Source organism: Marmota marmota, unplaced genomic scaffold (genome assembly GCF_001458135.2).
Source record: "Marmota marmota marmota unplaced genomic scaffold, marMar, whole genome shotgun sequence".
NCBI classification, from domain to species: Eukaryota; Metazoa; Chordata; class Mammalia; order Rodentia; family Sciuridae; genus Marmota; species Marmota marmota.
Genome location: NW_025999842.1, coordinates 54,824,515 through 54,844,666, shown reverse-complemented (window position 1 = coordinate 54,844,666; position 20,152 = coordinate 54,824,515). Strand labels below are relative to the sequence as shown.

Genomic DNA, 20,152 nt, shown 5'->3' with positions numbered 1-20,152 from the left:
CTTTTAAAAAAAAAAAAAAAAAGAGCCAGTTAGTCTCAGAGACCAGAGTCTTGACACAAGCCCACCCTGGACATTTTGCATAATCTAAAGAGAGGAAATTATTGACTTGGATCTTAAGTATGTCTGCCATTACATTGCATTAAATCTTTTCACAGAAAAGGAAGAGACAAAATTTATGGCAGAAGATGTTGATTTTAAGCAGCTGCTGTGAACTGCCTTTAACTGCTGTTAGAGGATCTAGATTAATATTCTTCAACAGATATCAGCTGAAGAGGGATCTGCCGAAGACATGGTTGTGTGGCAATTTTCTAGAACTGAGTTATGGATAAAATAATATCAGATAAAAAACCAAAGCTTAAATTGTTTTTCATGGAGTATAATGAACTCCTCTAACAAGGTAAGGTGTTTTCTATATATTGAATATTTCAAGATTATTTAAAATTATGTGAAGTACTGGAATCATGTATATAGCCTTAGTTGCAAAACCAGTTGCTGTGCAGTGGCACATGCCTGTATCCCAGTGTCTCAGGAGGCTGAGACACAAGGATTGTGGGTTCAAAGTCAGCCTCAGCAAGGGCAAGGAACTAAGCCCCTCATTCAGATCCAGTCTCTAAATAAAATACAAAATAGGGCTGGGGATGTGGCTCAGTGGTTGAGTGCCCCTGAGTTCAATACCTAGTACCAAAAAAAAAAAACAAAAAACACCAAAAAAACAATTGCTGGATTTTGCTTGTCCTTATTATTTTCATTCAGGGTGACTCAGTTGTGTTACAGGCACCCTCTGCTCTTATCTTCGGGGAAGACAGCTAGCAAATTGTCTCATCACAGATCACAGCTGCCTTTGAGTTCTGTTACTAGGAAGTGACACAAACTAAACCTGTTCAGTTAAAAACTTCCAGGGCCAGCTGACTTGGGCTGCTGCACACAGGTCTTTTGGGTTCAGAAAAGAGAAGATATATAGAGAAATGAAGCGTGGTAACACAGTCGAGAAGTCCACCCTGGCCACTTGCGTCCTTTCTGAAAACCAGTCTTGGACACACCTAAAAAGAAAGATGCAGAAATTTAGTTCAGAACCTTGATATCTAAAATTGACTAAAAATCTATATAATCTTTCTCCCAGGTTCTGCCTATAAAAATTAAGGTTTTGGGGCTGGGGTTGTGGCTCAGTGGCAGAATACTTGCCTCGCACTTGTGAGGTACTAGGTTCAATCCTTAACACCACATAAAAATAAACAAACAAAATAAAGATATTGTGTCCATCTGTAATTTTTTTTAAAAAGATTAAGGTTTTTGTCAGAGGATAGCTGTGTACTTCAGTGGTAGAGTGCTTGCCTAGCATGTTCAAGGCCCTAGGTTTGATTCCCAGCACCACAGTAAATAAACAAATAAATAGCATAAGGTTAGAATTTCCAAAATACCGTATCCACTTTCAATTATCCATTTTAAAGAGAAAGAGGGAGGACAAAAATATCTGAAATTCACAGGAACAAAAAAGTCTGAAATAAACTCACTTATTTAAACCATAAACCTGATTTCCCCCCTTTCCCCTTACCCCTAATTCAATGATCCAGAAAGTACTATTAGCTCTACGTCCAAAATAAAGCCCCCAGTCCAACTGCCTCTCTCCATCATTACTGCTGTCACTCTGGTCCAAGGCACCTGCACCTCTCTCCTGCACTGTGGCAACAGCTTCTAGATTGTTCTCCCAACGTCCACTCTGGTCTTCCTAGAGCCCATTCTCCTCCACACAGCAGCCCAAGAGATTCTTTAAAAAGGTATATTGGGTAATGTCACTCATGCAAGTAAAACCCTAAAATGACTTCCCAACACAATTAGAATCAAAACCTATAGCTGCTTCACACCTGCCACAATAGGAGGAGCAAAGCAAGAATGTCCACTCTGCCTACTTCAGTTCCCATTTACTGGAGGTCCCAGCCCATTCAATAAGGTAAGCGAGAAACAGAAGTAGAACTGTCTCAATTCATATGCCACGTACACAGAATCTACAAAACAACTATGAGAGACAGATAAGGAAACTGCAAACTAAGTTGTTGACAACTTCTTATTTTTAGCATCTCCTTTTTCATTCCTGATATTGATTATTTATGTTCTCTTTTCAAAACAAGCTCTTGCTAAAAGTTTATAAATTATATTACTTTTCTAAAAAATAGCTTTTGTTTTCATTAATTTTCCTTGTTATCTGTCCATTGTCTATTTTATTGACTTTCACTCTTTTTCATTTCTTTCCTTCTGTTTATTTTGAGCATAATTTGCTCTTTTTCTACTTTCTGCTGTCTGAAATTCAGGTCGGTAATTTTAAATCTCTTTATTCTTTTTTGATATAGTCATCCAAAATGATAAATTTCCCTCTAAGCTGTGCTTTATCTGCACCACACACCTTTAGATATGTTGAGTTTTCACCATCATTCAGTTTGAAATATTTTCTAATTTCCCTTGTGATTTCTTCTTTGACCACAAGTTATTTAGAAATGAGTGCAAATGCTACAATACTATCATGGTACTTAAAACATTCAACAATAATTCTTTCATGTGACATCTTTTCAGAATGATATATATCAGGTCTGTGCATTGCATTGCATTGTCTTCCACCTAAGCACAAATGAGTCCTAAATGGGTACAAAATCCAAAGCCCCATCAATGGCCTTCTTGAGGGCTGTACATGTCTTGACAAAAGAGGCATTCCGTAGCCCATGAAAGAAGCACAGCTGCACAGACCTATTGCCTCCAACTACATAAAACATATATATATACAAATTCTTAATTCCTAATTGTCCATACTGGTGACCAACAAGTTCTACAGTCCCAAGACACCCAATAGGGGTCATGTTTGAATAACAATTGCTAGAGCAAGAAGGCTTGGAAGCAACCCAGGCAGCAGTAAATTAGGGGCTTTTTCTGGAACCCTTGTCTCCTCCAAATTCAGTGAAATTACAGACATCTCTGACTGGTCTCAAAGCTACTTAGAAACTTGCTAAAGAACCCACCAGAACTCTTTACCTCAGGACTTTGGGACTATGGAACCTTCTCCCACTGCTAAGTGACTATGCTGACCAGTGTTACTGGACACTAATGAACACAGATTAACTCATGGGAAGAGAACCTGGGACTGAACAAGCCTCATCTCTGACTTAAATTCCCATAGTGTGGCTTAAGCCTGAGTAAGCTTCATGTGAGAGGAAAATGGCATCTCTAATTAAGAAAAAATAAGACATTAGTTACTGTTGTAAACAAGTGGCTAAATACCCTGCAGATCTAGAGATAGTCAAAACCACTACTTTACCCAGACAACTGGCTTAAAGTGAATCCTCACCTACAAGTCTCAAACCCTGGAAACAGCAGAGCTCACTAATGAAATAGTCCACCATCCAAAGGTCCATAATCCAGCATAATGGTGAAATGTTGATCACCACTCATAGTACTTGATGCTTAGCAGTCTGAACTCTAGTGGTACCACTAGTCCCAACACACTGTCTGAGACCAAGTTTTACCCAAACAGAACAGTTGGTGAACTAACTGTTGAGCCATGTTGGACCATACAAAGTAGCCACATCTTAAAGAAAATGCCTCACTTTAAAAATAGTTGAAGAGTGCTCACTTTGGCAGCACATATACTAAAATTGGAACAATTTAGTATATGGAGATTAGCATGGCCCCTACTGAAAGATGGCATGCAAATTCATGAAGTGTTCCATATTTTTCAAAGTTATGATGTTTACTGGTAAATGGATGGAGCTGGAGACTATCATGCTAAATGAAATAAGCCAATCCCCCAGAATCAAAGTTCTAATATTCTCTGTTATATGGATGCTAACACACAATAACAGGGGTGGGGAGGGAAGAATAGAAGTTCATTGGATTAGACAAATGGGAATGAAGGGAAAAGAGGGAGGATGGGAATAGAAAAGACAGTAGACTGAATTAGACATAACTTTCCTATGTTCATATAAGAATACAGGATCATGGTAACTCTACATCAAGTACAACCACAAGAATGGGAAGTTATACTCCATGTATGTATAATTTAACAGAATACACTCTAGGGTCATATATAACTTCAAAGAATAATTTTTTTAATATTTATTTTTTAGTTGTAGTTGGACACAATACCTTTATTTTATTTATTTATTTTTATGTGGTGCTGAGGATCGAACCCAGGGCCTCGCACATGGGCGGTGAGCACTTTAACCACTGAGCCACAACCCCAGCCCCAAGAATGAATTTTTGAAAACCTAAAAAAAAAAAAGTAGTTGAAGAATAGTTCTGCTTAAGCTCGCTTGATTTATGCTCAAAAGAGTTATAATAGTAGTTAGGCTGGGGTTGTAGCTCAGTGGTAGAGTGCTTGCCTAGCATGTGGAGGCGCTGGGTTCAATTCTCAGCTCCACAAATAAATAAATAAATAAATGTCCATTAACAACTAAAAAAATATTTTTTTAAAAAGAATTATAATAGTAGAACTACTCGGGGCTGGGTTTTGGCTCAGTGGTAGAGTGCTCACCTAGCATGTGGGAGGCCCTGGGTTCGATCCTCAGCACCACATAAAAATAAGTTATCAAAATAAAGGTATTGTGTACAACTAAAAAATAAATATTTAAAAATATAATAGAACTACTCTAAGTGATTAGACTATCTGGCAAGATTTTTTTAAAAATTTGTATGAAACCTATTGTTATCCACAAATCCTGTATAATTTATCAACTGTGCCAAACTTGGATGAAGACCTCTATAAGCCTATCTCTTCATGTGTCTTTAGTTATTATAACTTGCATATAGCAAAAGTAAATTCTCTTTCTTTTGTCATGCTTGGTTTGACCTCAACAGATAGACAATTAGTATTGTTCCAATTGATATAAATCTGGACACTGACTTTGCTGTGCGTGCTTTTATGGTCACCCTCGTCTCTTCTCAGAAGTCACTCATGATTGGAAAACAGTAGCTCCTGAGTTTCTGGGGACTCATAAGTTAGGGAAAGGTCATCTGGTCATCTTGGAGGGGAGGCTATAGGCCTTGCATGATGGGCAAGGAGGCAGAAGTAGATGAGACTGAGGAGGGTACAAAAACTCCATTCCTATTTTAGATACAGATTAATCCTTGTTCCCCCCACCCCCACCCCAGGTGCTTTCCATAACTCTCTCAGTGTTAGAGATGTCTTTCCCCACTGGACCCAGTTGTATGAGATATTATTGACAGCCCAATTGAGAACAGAAACATAAACCTGCTATAATTGAGTAACAGTTAATGCAAAGAAATACATTAAATGAAGGTTCTAGGGGTTGCATTGAGAGGTACAGACCCAAATGGCCCCTTTTCATAAGCTTAGCAGAGCGTTTTACAGGAGATCTGAGTTCCAAGTTCCAACAACTACTGAGTTCCAAGATTCCTGTTTTAATAGGGCAGATATAAATGTGTGTGTGTATGTGTGTGCGCGCGCATCTGATGATGGGTACACTCTCTCTCTCCCCCTTGACTCTATCAACCCTGGATCATGCAGCCCATCTCCACATTGCCTAAGCCGTGGGATCGTGTAAGTTGAAGAGATTGTGTGTTTCTGTTTCTCTGTTCTTAATGATTTTCCCAATAAACCCTATTCTATACATGCATCATGATGAACCATGTATTTCACTGTAACCCCTTTACATAGCAGAGGATGATTCTTGGTAAACATCAGGCACTCAATAAATATTTATTGAGTAAATGTGTGATAGGAAAAAATTGTTAAATCTTTCCCACCATCTGCTAAGAAAAAGCCAGTGTTGGAAAATTCGTGTCCTAGATTTTTTTTTTTTTTTTTTTTGGTGCAAAATTATAGAATGGAGAGAATCCTGCATGCTTAATCCCACATGATTAATTTACAATGGAAAGGAGAGATAGGCATCTTAATGGACAGATAGAGTTGAGGACTAAGAGTCTACCAGGTCCTTCTGCAGACTTGCAAATAATCTCTCCAATTTTAGCCCCCAATTCCCAATTTCTGTCAGGAGTTTGTACAGTGAACTGGCTTCTCATTCATTCTCTCTCTGTGAGTCTTAAGTGTGATGTGCTTTCTGTTATTCTGTTGTTCACGGTTTCTCCATTCAATCTCTGCTTGCACATTTTTGATTTGTTACAGACATCTTTTAGTTTCATCCATTTTGTGTTTCTTGTTCTTTATCGTTTGAGGGTGATTTTTCAAGAGAAAGAGAGCATAGAAATGGCTTTACATTCTCAATTTAAAACTGGAACTCAAGATTTTTAACAGAGTTGGAATTCAAAGCAAAGGCATTTCACTCAGATTTTCTTGCAAATTTTATTTTAGATGGGTCCTGTTGGAAGAAATCTATTTCTTGTCCCTTTTAAATGGCAATCTCTGATACAAGACTAAATTTCTTCCCTACTGGAACTAAGTGAAGACACATATTATGTGGTTCATTTAATCCTAACTTTGATATCCAGGCTGGCCACATTCTGAGATGCCAATCATTTCTCCTGATTGGATTACAGCTGTAAATCTGCAAGTTACAGAAAAAAAAAAAAAAAGAAAGAAAGAAAGAAAGAAACACAAGCCTGCTGAGCATGGGTCAGCGATAGGGTACGCTCAGCCTGGAGAGGGCTGAATGAAAACCAAGGGTCATTTAACAACTGGCCTGTCCTCCTCAAAACTGTCAAATAAGAAAAAATGAGGGAAAACCTGAGCAGTTGCTCCACATTGAACATGGACACTGAGTACAATAGGTCACCCTGGAGTGGATTCTGGACCAAAAAGGAAAGGATGCTAATGTAGGACATTGTTGGAGCCATAGGGAACATTGGACTCAGGGGCATGGGTAGGATGTTAGCAACGTACAGTATTATAGCTGCCCGTACTTTGACTTTTCCTTGTTTGTTAGGAAACTCATATTGACAGGCTTAGGGGTTAATGAGTACCATGTAATCTCAAATGATTCAGGGTAATAAGGCAAAAATGGTAAGATGTTAATTATTCAACTATAAACTATTAAAGTTTAATTAAATGGAGGAATCCAGGTGGAAAGGGTGAAGAAGTTATTTGTACTCTTCTTGCAACATTTCTGTACATTATAAATTATGCAAAATATGATTTTTTAAAAAAGCTGTCTGCTCCAGTTCCCAAATATTGCTGGTATATGTTGTATATGCCTACTCCTCTGACATTGTTTGAAGTCACTGTTCCTTCCTGATCCCTGTCCTTGTAGCCTAGTTACATTTGAGATAAAACAGAGTGACTTTTAAAAAAAACCTGTTGGCATGTCAGTCTGAGGAAAGTGTGTGGGTCTGTGTGTGTGTAACCAGGAGAGCCAGAGTAGAGTTGTGCCTGTGCTAATAGTACATGGTATTTACAAAGAGAAGTATCACTTGGTGATCTTCTCAGTATTAATCACAAATCACATGTATAACTGCAATTTCCTTAGAAATTAACACTCAAGCTGAAAAAGATTGTGACATCACCAGGAACAGTTAATCTCCAAAGCACAACTGTCCCAACTCATTGTCTGGTAGGCTTCAGAATCTTTTTTTTTTTTTTTTAAGGCTTTGACACAACATTTACTTTCATTTTCTTTGGAATTATAAAACAGATTAGTAAAATAAGATTAAAAACACAAAAGCTTCCAGCCACATTTCCGAGAAGGATCTCAGTATCTTTAGAATTCTCATCTCCAGGGCTGGCAGTGTTGCTAAGTAGTAGAGTGCTTGCCTAGCACGCATGAGGCCTTGAGTTCAATCCCCAGTGCACCCATACGGGTATGTGCATACACACACACACACACACACATACACACACACAAACACACATCATTTCCACCCACCCCCTTCCCTCCTCACAGAATCGACTGTTCCATCCCAGGAGGGCAAAAGAGAAGAACTGAATATGAATTATTATAAAGTAAACCTCAATTATACATGTTTTCTATTTGTTGCTAGTTTGCACTGCTGCAAGAACACATTCAAGGATAATGAATCTTAAGCAAAAAAAAATAGAAAATGCTTCAGTTACATTTTTTTAAAAAAATCAGTGCATGAGCAGCAGAACCAGGGTAGTTTGCAGTAATGGCATTGCGGCTTATCACATTTTAGTTAATGTTGCAAAGTAAGAAATCCATGAAGAGAAATAACAATATGTAAGGAGAAAATGAACAAAATGTGCTTTGCTCATTTCTGCAACAAGGATAGTTTCGTTTAAATAATTCATGACCAGGCCTTTTCAGTGTAGGACTGAATGTACAATGTGTACTTTCAAAAATAACAGAGCTTAGTAATATGAGGCTTGAATTTAATTCTCTGCTCTTAAATTTCTGATAAGAAGTGGAAAGGAGCAGCCAGAAATGTGAAGAAAATGTGCAGGAGAGCAGGGTGGAGAGGTGGCCTGTAAGGGTGAATGGCTTTGGCAGAGGTCCCAGTTTTCTAGTTGCCTAGGTAGCCCCTCTTAGTCTTGTCTAGTGGCCTCTTACAATCACTGTGTGGCATGTCTGGAGTGCAGTTCACGTCTGTTTCAATCCCTACTGCACTTCTCAAGAGGCCTCTAGGAGATGACCCGGGGCCCATGGAGCATCCACAACTAGAACCATTGGGATCTGAGTAACTCCAGAGTTGCATGGAAAAGGAAGATGAGTCAGCAGTGTGACAAGTATCAACCGTCATACAAATGTGCCTGTGGATCCAACAACCCATCTTGTGGGAGTTTTTCCTGAAACAATGATTAAGGGTATGTCTAAGGATTTAGCTAAAAGTTGTTCCTCTATGTGTTTTTATAGAGCAAAATCCAGGGGGAAACATACTAAATGTCTAAGTTACTGTATATCTACAAAACCTAATAAATCTTTCTGGAAATCAGTAGACTGAGCCAAAAGGAGAATCTATGCACTAATTTCAAACACTCAGAAGTTCTAGAGATTATAACAAGGACACTTTAAAGCATAATAATAATCTTTTCAAAATGAAACATAAATCTGCAAGTTACAGAAATAAAAAAGGAATATAAGTTAAAACAGTGAGAGGGAGTTGGAATTGAGATATTCACAAAAGAGTTGAGCCCTTGAACTTTCCCTCAGATGCTCCTAGACCCCGGGGCGGGGGGNAGAAAAAAAAAGATATTTTAGAAGTAAAGCAAATATAGTATATCTAATGCTTGAAATAAAGAGAAAATTAAATAGATGAGTTGGAATAAAACACTTGAAACAGAGGAAATGAGAATCTTAAGCAGAATCTGGACTGTGGAATACTATAGCGTCCTTAAAAATGATGATGAAAATTTAAAACATTTAACTTGGTATCAAACACTGATATAGTATGGATCTGAAGTTCTCCAAAGGTCCATGTGTTAAAGGCTTTGTAACTCCAATGTGGTACTATCGGGAGGTGGGGGAACCTTTAGGAAGTAGAGCCTAATGGAAGTTAGATCACTGAGTGACTTCCTTCAAAGGGGATAGTGGGAACTCAGTCCCTTTCTCTGTCTCTTTGCTCCCTGGCCACCAGGAAGTCAGCAGTTTCCTCCACCAGGGGCTCCCACCAGGACTTGCTGCCTCACCACAGACTCAAAAGCAACAAGCAAACTGACTATGGAATGATACCTTCAAAACTGTGAGCCAAGATAAACCTTTCCTCTTTTTAAACTGATTATCTCAGGTATGTGTTACAGTAAAAACTGAATATCACATGTACTGTTGTCAATATGTGAGCTTCATGGAGCATACAAGCTTTCTAAATTTTCGGGCAGATTTGGCATACATAGGCATGTGTGTTTTTCTGGGGAGCAAATATATATATATTAGTAGTTTGAATACTATTTTTCAAAGGAGTATGTGATACAAAATGGTTTAAGAGCTTAAATGTTATATGCATATTTGCTGTGATTTGGTTCATTGCTTAATTCACCAAACCAATATTGATTGGATTCCTTTTTATATTCTGGAGTTATAATGATGAGACAGAAAAAGATGAAAAGAACATTATGCAATTTCTGTCTTTATGGAGTCTACAATTTGATTAGAAAGACAGCATTAATAACTAAAAATTTAACAAAGAAATATGAATTATACCTGTAGTAAATCTTAGGACAAAACACACACACACACACACACTCACACACACAGTGCTATGACCATATTTAATTGAAAAAACTAGCTGGGCAGAGAGGTGCAGCTGGCCAGAGAGGTGCAGAAGGGCTTCCCTGCAGGAGCTGAGTGGGTTAGCGGCAACTTGGAGAAGCCGGCAGTGGAGGTAGAAGAACTTTCTGTGCAGACAGAAGGTTCAAGGACACAGGCAACCTGGCACTACTGAGAAGCTGGAGAAAGGCAAATATGGCCGAAGCCCAGAGACTATGGAAACGAGGTAAGGAACACTGAAGAGCTGGGCTGGAGTCCATCCCTGCAGGGTCTGCGGTGCCATGTTAAGGCAAACAACTTTTACAGTTGTGACAAGGTCACAGTGCAGTGTTAGAAGACAATGCTAACTCCTCAGCAGGATGAAGGTAACCGGAATAACAGGGAGATCAGTTAGAAGCTTCTGTCTATAGCTAAACAATGGTAGCCTGAATGGATTTGAGAGATATTAGAGATAACTTGATAAGTGACTCTCAGGTTTCTGACTCTTGAAACTGGGTGCTTTGTGGTATCAGTTATTAAAACAAAGAAAATGGTCAGGTTTTACCTGAAATAATTATATATCCCCAAAAATGTTGGTTTCGAAATCTCTTTAAGACACCAAAAAAATTAATATCAGATAAGCAGTTGGATAATATGATTAAAAGCTCAAAGAGCATGTCCAGCCCAGAAATAAATTATCTGGTATAGAAATAAATTACTGGTATAGAAATCATAGGTCTGAATTAAACAGCCTAGAAAGAATGTAGAACGAAAAGGGATGCAAAATTAAAACACACTGGAGGAATGCCCACATATAATGACTGAAGAACATTAAGAACATTCTGTGCAAAGATAATTGAGAGGTCCAAGAAGCAAGAAAACCAGTTGAGTGTTACATCATGAAAACTACAGCAAGACAATGTTTCAAGGAGTGGATACTTGGTACTACTCCATACTGCAGAGAGATTGACAAAAATAAGAACTTTAAAAGGGGTGGGGGTTGGGTTTAGCCACATGGACTCAAAGTGCAAACCAGTTTAGGATGGGTAAAGAGTGAGTTGGAACCATCACTAGGGTCAGTCAGCACAGGTGACTCTTGAGCAGGGTTATGACTTGTAGACTATCTCCATGTTTTTCTATCTCTAGTTTTTGCAAAATTTCTTTGGAATGCAACCACATCTCTTCATTGACATGTTGTCTATGGCTGGCTCACAGTATCAGTAGAACTGAGTAAGTTGCAACAGAGATGATTTGGCCCACAAAGGCTAAGATATCTGTAGTTTTGATATCCTTTATCTGAAATGCTTAGGAACAGAAGTGTTTTGAAATTTTGATTTTCAGGTTTTAGAATGTTTGCATAAACATAATGGTCCAGGGTATGGGGCTTTACTTTAAACATAAAATGCATTTGTATTTCATAGATATATCCTATATACATATCCTGAAGGTTATTTCATACAATATTTTAAATGATTTTGTACATGAAACAAAGTTTCATGGCTTCACATAAAATTCCAATTTTCCACTTGCTGTGTCATCTTGGTGCTCAGAAACTTTGAATTTTGGAGAATTTCTGGGTTTGAATTTTCAGATGAGGGATACTTAACCTGTAATATATGATCCTTTACAGAATTTGCTTACCCCTATTTGAGAAAGATTTAGAGGGAGGAAAGAGAGTAGAGGGGGTACAAGCTAATTTTCATGATTATATCTTGTTTTCTAGATTTGACTTCTTGAACCATGTCTTTTATGTACAAAATTGGATTTGAAAAATACAATCTCAAAACTTCAAAAGCAAGGAGCTGGGGTTATGGCTCAGAGGTAGAGCATTTGCCTAGCGTACATGGGGCACTGGGTTTGATTAATATCAGATAAGCAGTTGGATAATATGATTAAAAGCTCAAAGAGCATGTCCAGCCCAGAAATAAATTATCTGATTACTGGTATAGAAATCATAGGTCTGAATTAAACAGCCTAGAAAGAATGTAGAACGAAAAGGGATGCAAAGTTAAAACACACTGGAGGAATGCCCACATATAATGACTGAAGAACATTAAGAACATTCTGTGCAATGTGTCCATTTATAGCTAAAAATTGTGTCCATTTATAGCTAAAAAATAAATATTTTTAAAAATTCAAAATCAAAATTAAGCAGATATAATTGTGTATCAATTTAGTCATATAGCCACAGATAGAAATTATTTCAATTTTTAATGTGGTATATTTTAAGGATGAAAGGAACTGAAAAAAACATTTTAACAGGTTTCAATGACTGTATTGTGTATATGGTGATGGTTTTGTTATTCTGGGAGTGTTGGGCATGCACTGTTATGGAACAAAGAAAAATGGATAATTATATTGGTGTCCCAAGATTTCCTATGTGAGAGAAAGTAGATACAGATGCAATATAAAAAGTGTTAAGTAAAGACTGTCAACTTGAATTTGAATAGTAAATATGGATCTGAACTCATGATGCATTGGGACTTTTTAAGAGTTATTTTCTAGTTCTGTCTTTTGAAAATGCTTAGAAAGTATGTGTAACCTAGATAGTTAGGTGTGCACTTAAACCATACTTCACTCTAAATATCATTTCCCACCCAAATATACCAGGGCTCCTTGAATAAATGTTGATCTTAAGTCTGGGGCAAAGAAGAACAAGATGAGCCTGGAATTTCTTGTCACACTGGAAAGAAAAGAAAATAATTTGCCAAAATGGATCAAAAAGTATTCAAGTTTTCTTGAAGAGGCTCCAGAGCCAAGGATAGAGCAATTTGAACCACAATAATAAAAAGAACTGAATTGGATTAAGTCATATCAAATTACTTAAATTCATAATAAAAATACTTAAGTTCATAATACTACAAAGAACTCAATGATCAATTATGGAGGATGACGAAAAACCAAATTATTGTTTAGAAGACTGGCAAATAATACCAACATATGCCTTTGCTTTATAAACAATACCTCAAGAGAGAGCAAATCTGTAATGTCAGGATGCTTCTATTCCAACTAGTGAACACAAAATGAATGACATACTAGGAAGTCAACATTCTGCAACTTCTAATGAATAATGGACCTGTATAAAAGAATGGCAGCCGATAGCCCTCCAAGAAACACCAGGAAAACAAGCCGTGGAAGGAAGGAGGAACTTAACACCGCTGATCAGGTGTTCTTATCATAAAGTCAAACCTGATCAGGCCCAAACTACCAAATTTGAGGAAATAGAACCCAGGAGGGTACGGTCAGCAAAGTGAAGACTGTGGGAAGCTCTAGGAAACTTATACATTAAAAGAAATTTAGGAGCCACAGTGATCAATTGCAATGTATGCTGCTTGAGTTCTGATTTGAACAAATCATTTTTAAAGCAAGAATTTTTGACACCATTGAGGAAATTCAAACACTGACTAGATAGTTGGTATATTAAGGACTTTTTATTAATTTTAACAGATTATCCAGGCCCAGTGGTACATGCTATAATTCCAGCAACTTGGGAGGCGGAGGTGGGAGGATCTCTGGTTCAAGGGCAGCCTTAGTAACTTAGCCAGACCCTGCCTTAAAACATGAAAAGTATGGGGATGAAGTTCAGTATATATCACCCCTGGCTTCAATCACCAATACCACAAAAGGAAAAAAAAAAGAATTATTAGGTTAATAAGGTTAATATAATAGTAGAATTGTGATTAAAAATGTTAAGAACAATTATTTTTTATATGCTGGAATATTAATGTATAAACCAACATATCTGGAATTTGCTTTAAAATTATTCCTGGTAGCTAGCAGTTGTAACTTTGGGAAACTTGATGAAATAGTAAGAACCATGACTTGATCATTGTTAAAAATGGGTGTTGAAAAAGGTACATTCATTATTATTAATTTGCAATTTACAATTAAAGAAATGCAAACCAAAACTACACTGAGATTTCATCTCACTTCAGTCCCAATGGAAACAATCAAGAACACAAGCAACAATAAATGTTGGTGAGGATGTGGGGAAAGGGAACACTCATACATTGCTGATGGGACTGCAAATTGATGAAGCCACTCTAGAAAGCAGTATGGAACCACCATTTGACTCAGCTATCCCACTCCTCAGCTTATACCCAAAGAAATTAAAATGAGTATACTGCAGTTATGTAGCAATATCAATGTTTATAGCAGCTCAATTCACAATAGCCAAGCTATGGAACCAGCCTAGGTGCCCTCAACAGATGAATGGATAAAAAAAAAATGGGGGGCTGGGGTTGTAGTAGTGGTAGAGTGCTCACCTCACATGTAGAGGGCACTGGGTTCGATCCACAGCACCACATAAAAATAAAATAAAGGTATTGTGTCCATCTACAACTAATTTTTTTAATTATTAAAAGAAAGAAAATGTGGTATATATGTACACAAAAGAATACTACTCATCCATAAAAAAGAATGACTTTATGACTTTTGCAGGTAAATGAATGGAGCTGGAGACTATCATGTTAAGTGAAATAAGCCAGTCCCCCAAACCCAAAGGTTGAATGTTCTCTCTGATATGCTAATGCTAACACACAATAAGTGTTGGGGGAGGGAAGAATAGAAGTTCATTGGATGAGACAAAGGGGGAAATAGAAGTTCATTGGATTAGATAAAGGAATAGGAAAGTCAATAGAATGAATCAGACATAACTTCCTGTGTTCATATGTGAATACACACAATGTAATTCCACATATGTACAACCAGAAGAATAGGACTTGTATTCCATGAAAGTATAATATGTCAAAATCCACTCTATTTTCATGTATATCTAAAAAGAGCAAATTTTAAAAATGAGTGTAGACTATATGGGGATTCTTTACGTGGTTTATATAGTTTTGATTAAGATGGTAAAATTCCAAAATAAAGTTAAAGAAAAAAAACAATTAAACAGTTTACCCTGCCAATGGCTTTACGCAGTAACTCCCTGCGACTGGTATGCATAGGGGAGAAATGAAAAAGTTGGGCTGACCAAAGACTGGGGTTTGGGAAACTAAATGTGATGCTCAGAGTCAAGGGAACTGGAATGTGGGATAGTGAAGGAGCCGCAGCCTCTAAGTGGAGTCACCCAGGAGCCTCCAGGCTGACTGGGAGGAAGCAGGAGCCAATAGACGGAAGAACCTGTGAGCCAAATAGCAGTCAGGGGGGCACTGCTTGAGCAGTCAAACTGGAAGAAGAAGGACTGCTTCCACCTGTGGCCTTGGGTATAATGCACTTATTATGGGAATCGATGGCTAAGAAAAGTGGAGTAAAAATTCAGTATGGATGAGAAGATCTATTGCAGGCACAGGGTGTGAGGTACGCTTTCCTCCTGGATGCCAATGTCAGACAGAATAATGACTAGGTTAGGAGAGAAAGGATTTGAAGAACCATGTGCTAAAGTATTCAGAGCATGAGACAGAGAAGCTGGGTGGCTTTGTAAGGCAATAATGAACAGTTTCTTTTAAAAAAAGATGTAAATATTTATATAATCTGATCCATATATCATTATATGGCACATAAGTATAAGAAGTTAGAACAACTATTGGTATTTTTTTCTTTTTGCTTATCCACATTTTCTAATATGTCTACAGAAGACTGGTATTAAAAATTGACTGGGAAAATGAGAATTCATACCCTATTTGAATCAAATGTATGATATGTCAAGATCATTGTATTGTCTTGAGCAACTAATAAAAAAAAAAGAATAAAAAAAAATTGACTGGGCCAGGTGAGGTGGTGCATGCCTGTCATCTCAGTGGCTCTGATGGCTGAGACAGGAGGATCTTGAGTTCAAAGCCAGCCTCAGCAACAGTGAGTTGCTAAGCAACTCAGTGAGACCCTGTCTGTAAATAAAATACAAAATAGGGCTGGGGATATGGCTCAGTGATCAAGTGCCCCTAAATTCAATCCCCGGCACCAAAAAAAAAAAAAAATTAACTAGGCTGGGATGGGGTGTGGCTCAGAGGTAGAGCACTTGCCTAGTATGTGCAAGGCCCTGGGTTGGATTCTCAGCATGGGGGTGAGGGTATGGGATGACTAGGTAAAGAATACCTGATATCTGCCCACATATTTTCTTCACTAGGTGGAAAATTCATCCTCCAAGTCTTTGTCTAAAGAAGTTCATTGGATTAGACAAAGGGGGAAATAGAAGTTCATTGGATTAGATAAGGAATAGGAAAGTCAATAGAATGAATCAGACATAACTTCCTGTGTTCACGCATGCTTCCGACTCCACCATAAATATCACACCCTCAGGCAAGCCTTCTCTGATCCTCTGGACTTGGCAAGGCCCCCATTATTTTTCCTTTGTTGCTTAGCACAATTGTAGCTATTTATTTGCTACCAGGCTAACTGGCCCTGCCTTGGATCATAGGAAATCAGGAAAATGCATACATGCAGACTTGTTCTGTAGTTCCTCTGTGTGAGGCAATGTGATGCTGAGGATGAAGAAATTCTATTTGGACCCAGTATGGTAGGTAGGTCCAAGTCCTGTGGCATCTGAGCTGACAGGAGAGTTTCAGCCTGGGATACAGTTGGATCCCCCATCTCCCCAGTAGCTGATGGTTCCTGCTGCCCCAACACATGCCTGCAGGAGGCTGACCTGCTCACAGGCCACTACTACTCCATTTCATTGCATAACTTCTCCTGAAATCTGTATCCCTTACACCTGCACTATAGTACAATCTAGGTATCATATTTGTGTTCTCAATCTTGCTGACACCCAAACTCGGTATTATTATTATTATTATTTCTTCATCGTTTAATGTCACACATCAATGCTATTTTGTACACTTCTCTGTCCCCAGCAGATGGCATGGTGGTTGTAGTCTGGCTGGGTCTAAATAAATGGATGTTCAATAAAACGAATAATTTTTTTAAATAATAAAAGATAAAAAATATTTTTTAAAAATCACTGTTCTGTGTTGGTTTCTTGTTGCCAAATTACCATGAATTTAGTAGCTTAAAGCAACACAAATGTATGTTCTTACAATGTTGGAGGTCAGAAGTCTTGAGTCAGTGTCACTGGGCTGCTATGGAGGTGTTAGTCTGACTGGCCCCTTGCCTTTTCCTGCCCTAGGGGCTTCCCACCTGCCTTGGCTCAGGGCCTTGGCTCCATGTTCAAACTGGCAGTGAAGCATTGTCAGACCTTCCCGTCTCTCCCACTGCACCCACCAGCACACCTTCTTCTCTGGCTTTGACTCCTCCCGAATCACTCTTGTAAGGACCACTCTGATTTTATTGGACCCATTCAGATAACCCAAGATCATCTCCCCGTTGCAAGATTTTACACTCAGTTACACCACAAAGACCCTTTGCCATAGACAGTAAGATCCACAGGTTCCAGGGACGAGGACATAGACATATGGAGGAGGGGGTGCTGTTATTTAGCCTGCCACACAGCTCAAACATCGGACACATCCCATGGAAATAATCACTGTGGTGCTACTTTGCATTGTCAAATACCCTGTGAGAAGAAAGGATACCCCCCCTTTTTTTTTAATTTTAGGACAGGATTCATTCTACTAGAATATAAATTACAGTGGGCTGGAATTTTTATGTTCTGTTCACTGTTGAATCTGGTGCACTCTAACTGTGTTTAGTCCATATTAGGCACTCAGTCAATGTTTGTTGAGTACTAAATAAAGAAACTTTAGGTTTTGCCACCCTCGTTTGCTTACACATTTTTAGGTGAAATAACCTCAATTTCTTTTTGGTAGTGCATCCCTAGCTATAAAACAAACATGATTAAGGTCAAGTCAATTCATGTGGGTCAATTTCCTGGCTACAGGAACTGCTCAGAAGCCAGAATGAACCTAAAACAGTATGAAGCCCAAACAAAGAAAATCTCTTTCTCTCTCTCTCTCTCTCTCTCTCTCTCTCTCTCTCTCTCTCTCTCTCTCTCTGTCTCTCTCTGTCTCTCTCTCTCTCTCTCTCTCCTTGGACACAATTGAAAGAAAGTAAGAATGAATCCATGGTTACTGAAGGCAGAACAGAGAGGGGGAGAATTCATTGGTTTCATTATTAAACCACTGGAACAAGGTTTAACTGCAGCCCAACCAGATGGGTTTTTCAATTACAGGAGAGTAGAAGGTTTCCTTAATTATTTGTGTCATGTTTAGAGCCAACTACAGTGAAGCACTTTCTATACCCACTAAGTATAACCACAAGGATGAGATTAAAATGGTACCTACCAAATCTGAACAAATAATATGGTTTCATTACATTGAGGACAGAAGGGATGAGACAGCGCTAGTGGTCAGAGTTCCTGCCTCCAAGGAATAGGATCAAGAAGAGGCAAGGGACACCTCAGGGCCTTCAAGTCACTCATGTCTATGCCTTAACTTGGCTATATACCAAATCACTGGAAGAACTCAGTCAAAACAGTGTCCTAAGCCCATTCCAGGTGTGTTGAGCCCATTCTCTATCATCCAGGCTCATTATCTGTGTTTTACCAACTCCAAGTGACTCTGATGGGCCACACATTTTCAATGTCCGTGAACGAACTTGACTTCTCTTGGTAGGCGGAAGAGGCAGCAGAATGGATCCTGTTGCTGATCAGCATCAGCTGACATCAGTTACAAAGCACTGAGTATTTGCATGGTGGTCTTAGGAGTACCAGTAATTCTGTTTCAATTCACTTTATAAAAGCCCCATATTAATTCACTATTTAATTATGCCTGCAGGTCTGAAGGGCTCTATCACACCCATTCCACAGCCAAACACTTTTTGCTTTTCCTTCCTTGTTCTCGGCTATATTCTGGAGAACTGAGATGCCCAGAGAATTGACTATTAGATAAACGGAAAATTTTGAACCATTTTTAAACCTGTTATCTTCCTTGTGTTTTTCACAAAAAATAAGGAAATCAGGGCAGCTTCAGTGTTAGTATAATCAAGGACTCAATGATGTTTTCAAATGCCTAACTGCTGCAAGCATCAGTCTTCATGCAATAGAGATCACAAGCTAGCAAAGTGGAAGACAGCATGTCCCTTCTGCCAGTCCCTTCAAAAGTTCTTTTAAATTTGAAGAAAATTGTCAGGGCTTACTACACACACCTGCATTCCTAGTGAGTCAAGAGGCAGAGGCAGCAGTATCTCAAGTTCAAGGCCAGCCTAGCAACTTAGCAAGACACTCTGAAACTTAGTTGAGAGAGCAACTTAGTGATACCCTGTCTCAAAATAAATTTTTTTTTAAAAATGGGAGTATAACTCAGTGGTAAAGCATTCTGAATTCAATCCCCATTACAAAAAAATAAAAAATAAAGAAAACTCCAGAAGCTTCCTAACAGCCACCCCTTTATTTCATGGGCAGAATTAACATGTCCTAAACCAGACACCACCAAGAAATGTAATGATCATTATGAATTCAGTTCACTTCCCCGCACCCTTGGTGGGGCAGGTGATCAGCCTGGAGGCACGTAATGCCTGGGGAATAGACAGAGCTCCTGTCAGGAGGAAGGAGAGGAATGTGCAAGATGTGTGGCAGTCAGGTGTCTAACCCACTCAGAAGGAAGGGAGGAAAAGACCTATTCAGTCTATTTCTGTGCCTTTTTGAGCCCTTACTGATCTCAGTCCCACTCTATTCTACACTTGGGGGTATTTCTTAAATGGATAAAAATGCTTTTTAATGACTGGTAGTGAAACTCTCTTGCTCATTTTTTCTTTGTATTTAATTTTTTTCTTAGCCATTGTTGCCCATCTTCTTTTCCAGATTAGCTGTAGAATCAGTTTTTTCAAGTGCATAAGAAAAGCTCACCTGTGGATTTGGAACGATTAATTTGGAAAGGAGTGATGTCTTAAACATGGAATATCTATCCATTTACCCAGATTTGTTTGTTGTTATTGTTGCTATATGCCTTAATACAAATTTGTCATTTCCTTCTTAAGAATTTTGTGCTTATCTTTTTAGTTTTAGGCCATGCACACAGGAAAGCAGACCTGTGAGAGGGGGAAGGGAGAGAGCCCTGGCAACATTGCTTTAATCTAAGGATCTAGGCCAGCCTGCAGCTAGATGAGTTGTAAGTCAGTAAATTCCTTTTTTCTTCTTAAGCTGCTTTGAGTTCAGTTTCTCAGTT

At 38.5% G+C, this 20,152-nt stretch overlaps 1 protein-coding gene and 1 non-coding gene across 6 annotated transcripts in view; one reads left to right on the top strand and one right to left on the bottom strand.

Annotated features, from left to right (window-relative positions):
- Nucleotides 1-20,152, bottom strand: part of Ect2l (epithelial cell transforming 2 like) — a 94,231-nt gene that overhangs the window by 47,833 nt on the left and 26,246 nt on the right. For all 5 annotated transcript variants that reach the window (XM_048798948.1, XM_048798940.1, XM_048798960.1 and 2 more), the window contains one exon: nt 878-1,040. In XM_048798948.1, the coding sequence (XP_048654905.1) occupies nt 878-1,040 (163 nt within the window). The remainder of the gene's footprint in view (nt 1-877; nt 1,041-20,152) is intronic.
- LOC125616036 lies at nt 3,609-3,719 on the top strand. The gene has a single exon (XR_007346648.1). It is a non-coding gene; the product is annotated as a U6 spliceosomal RNA (small nuclear RNA).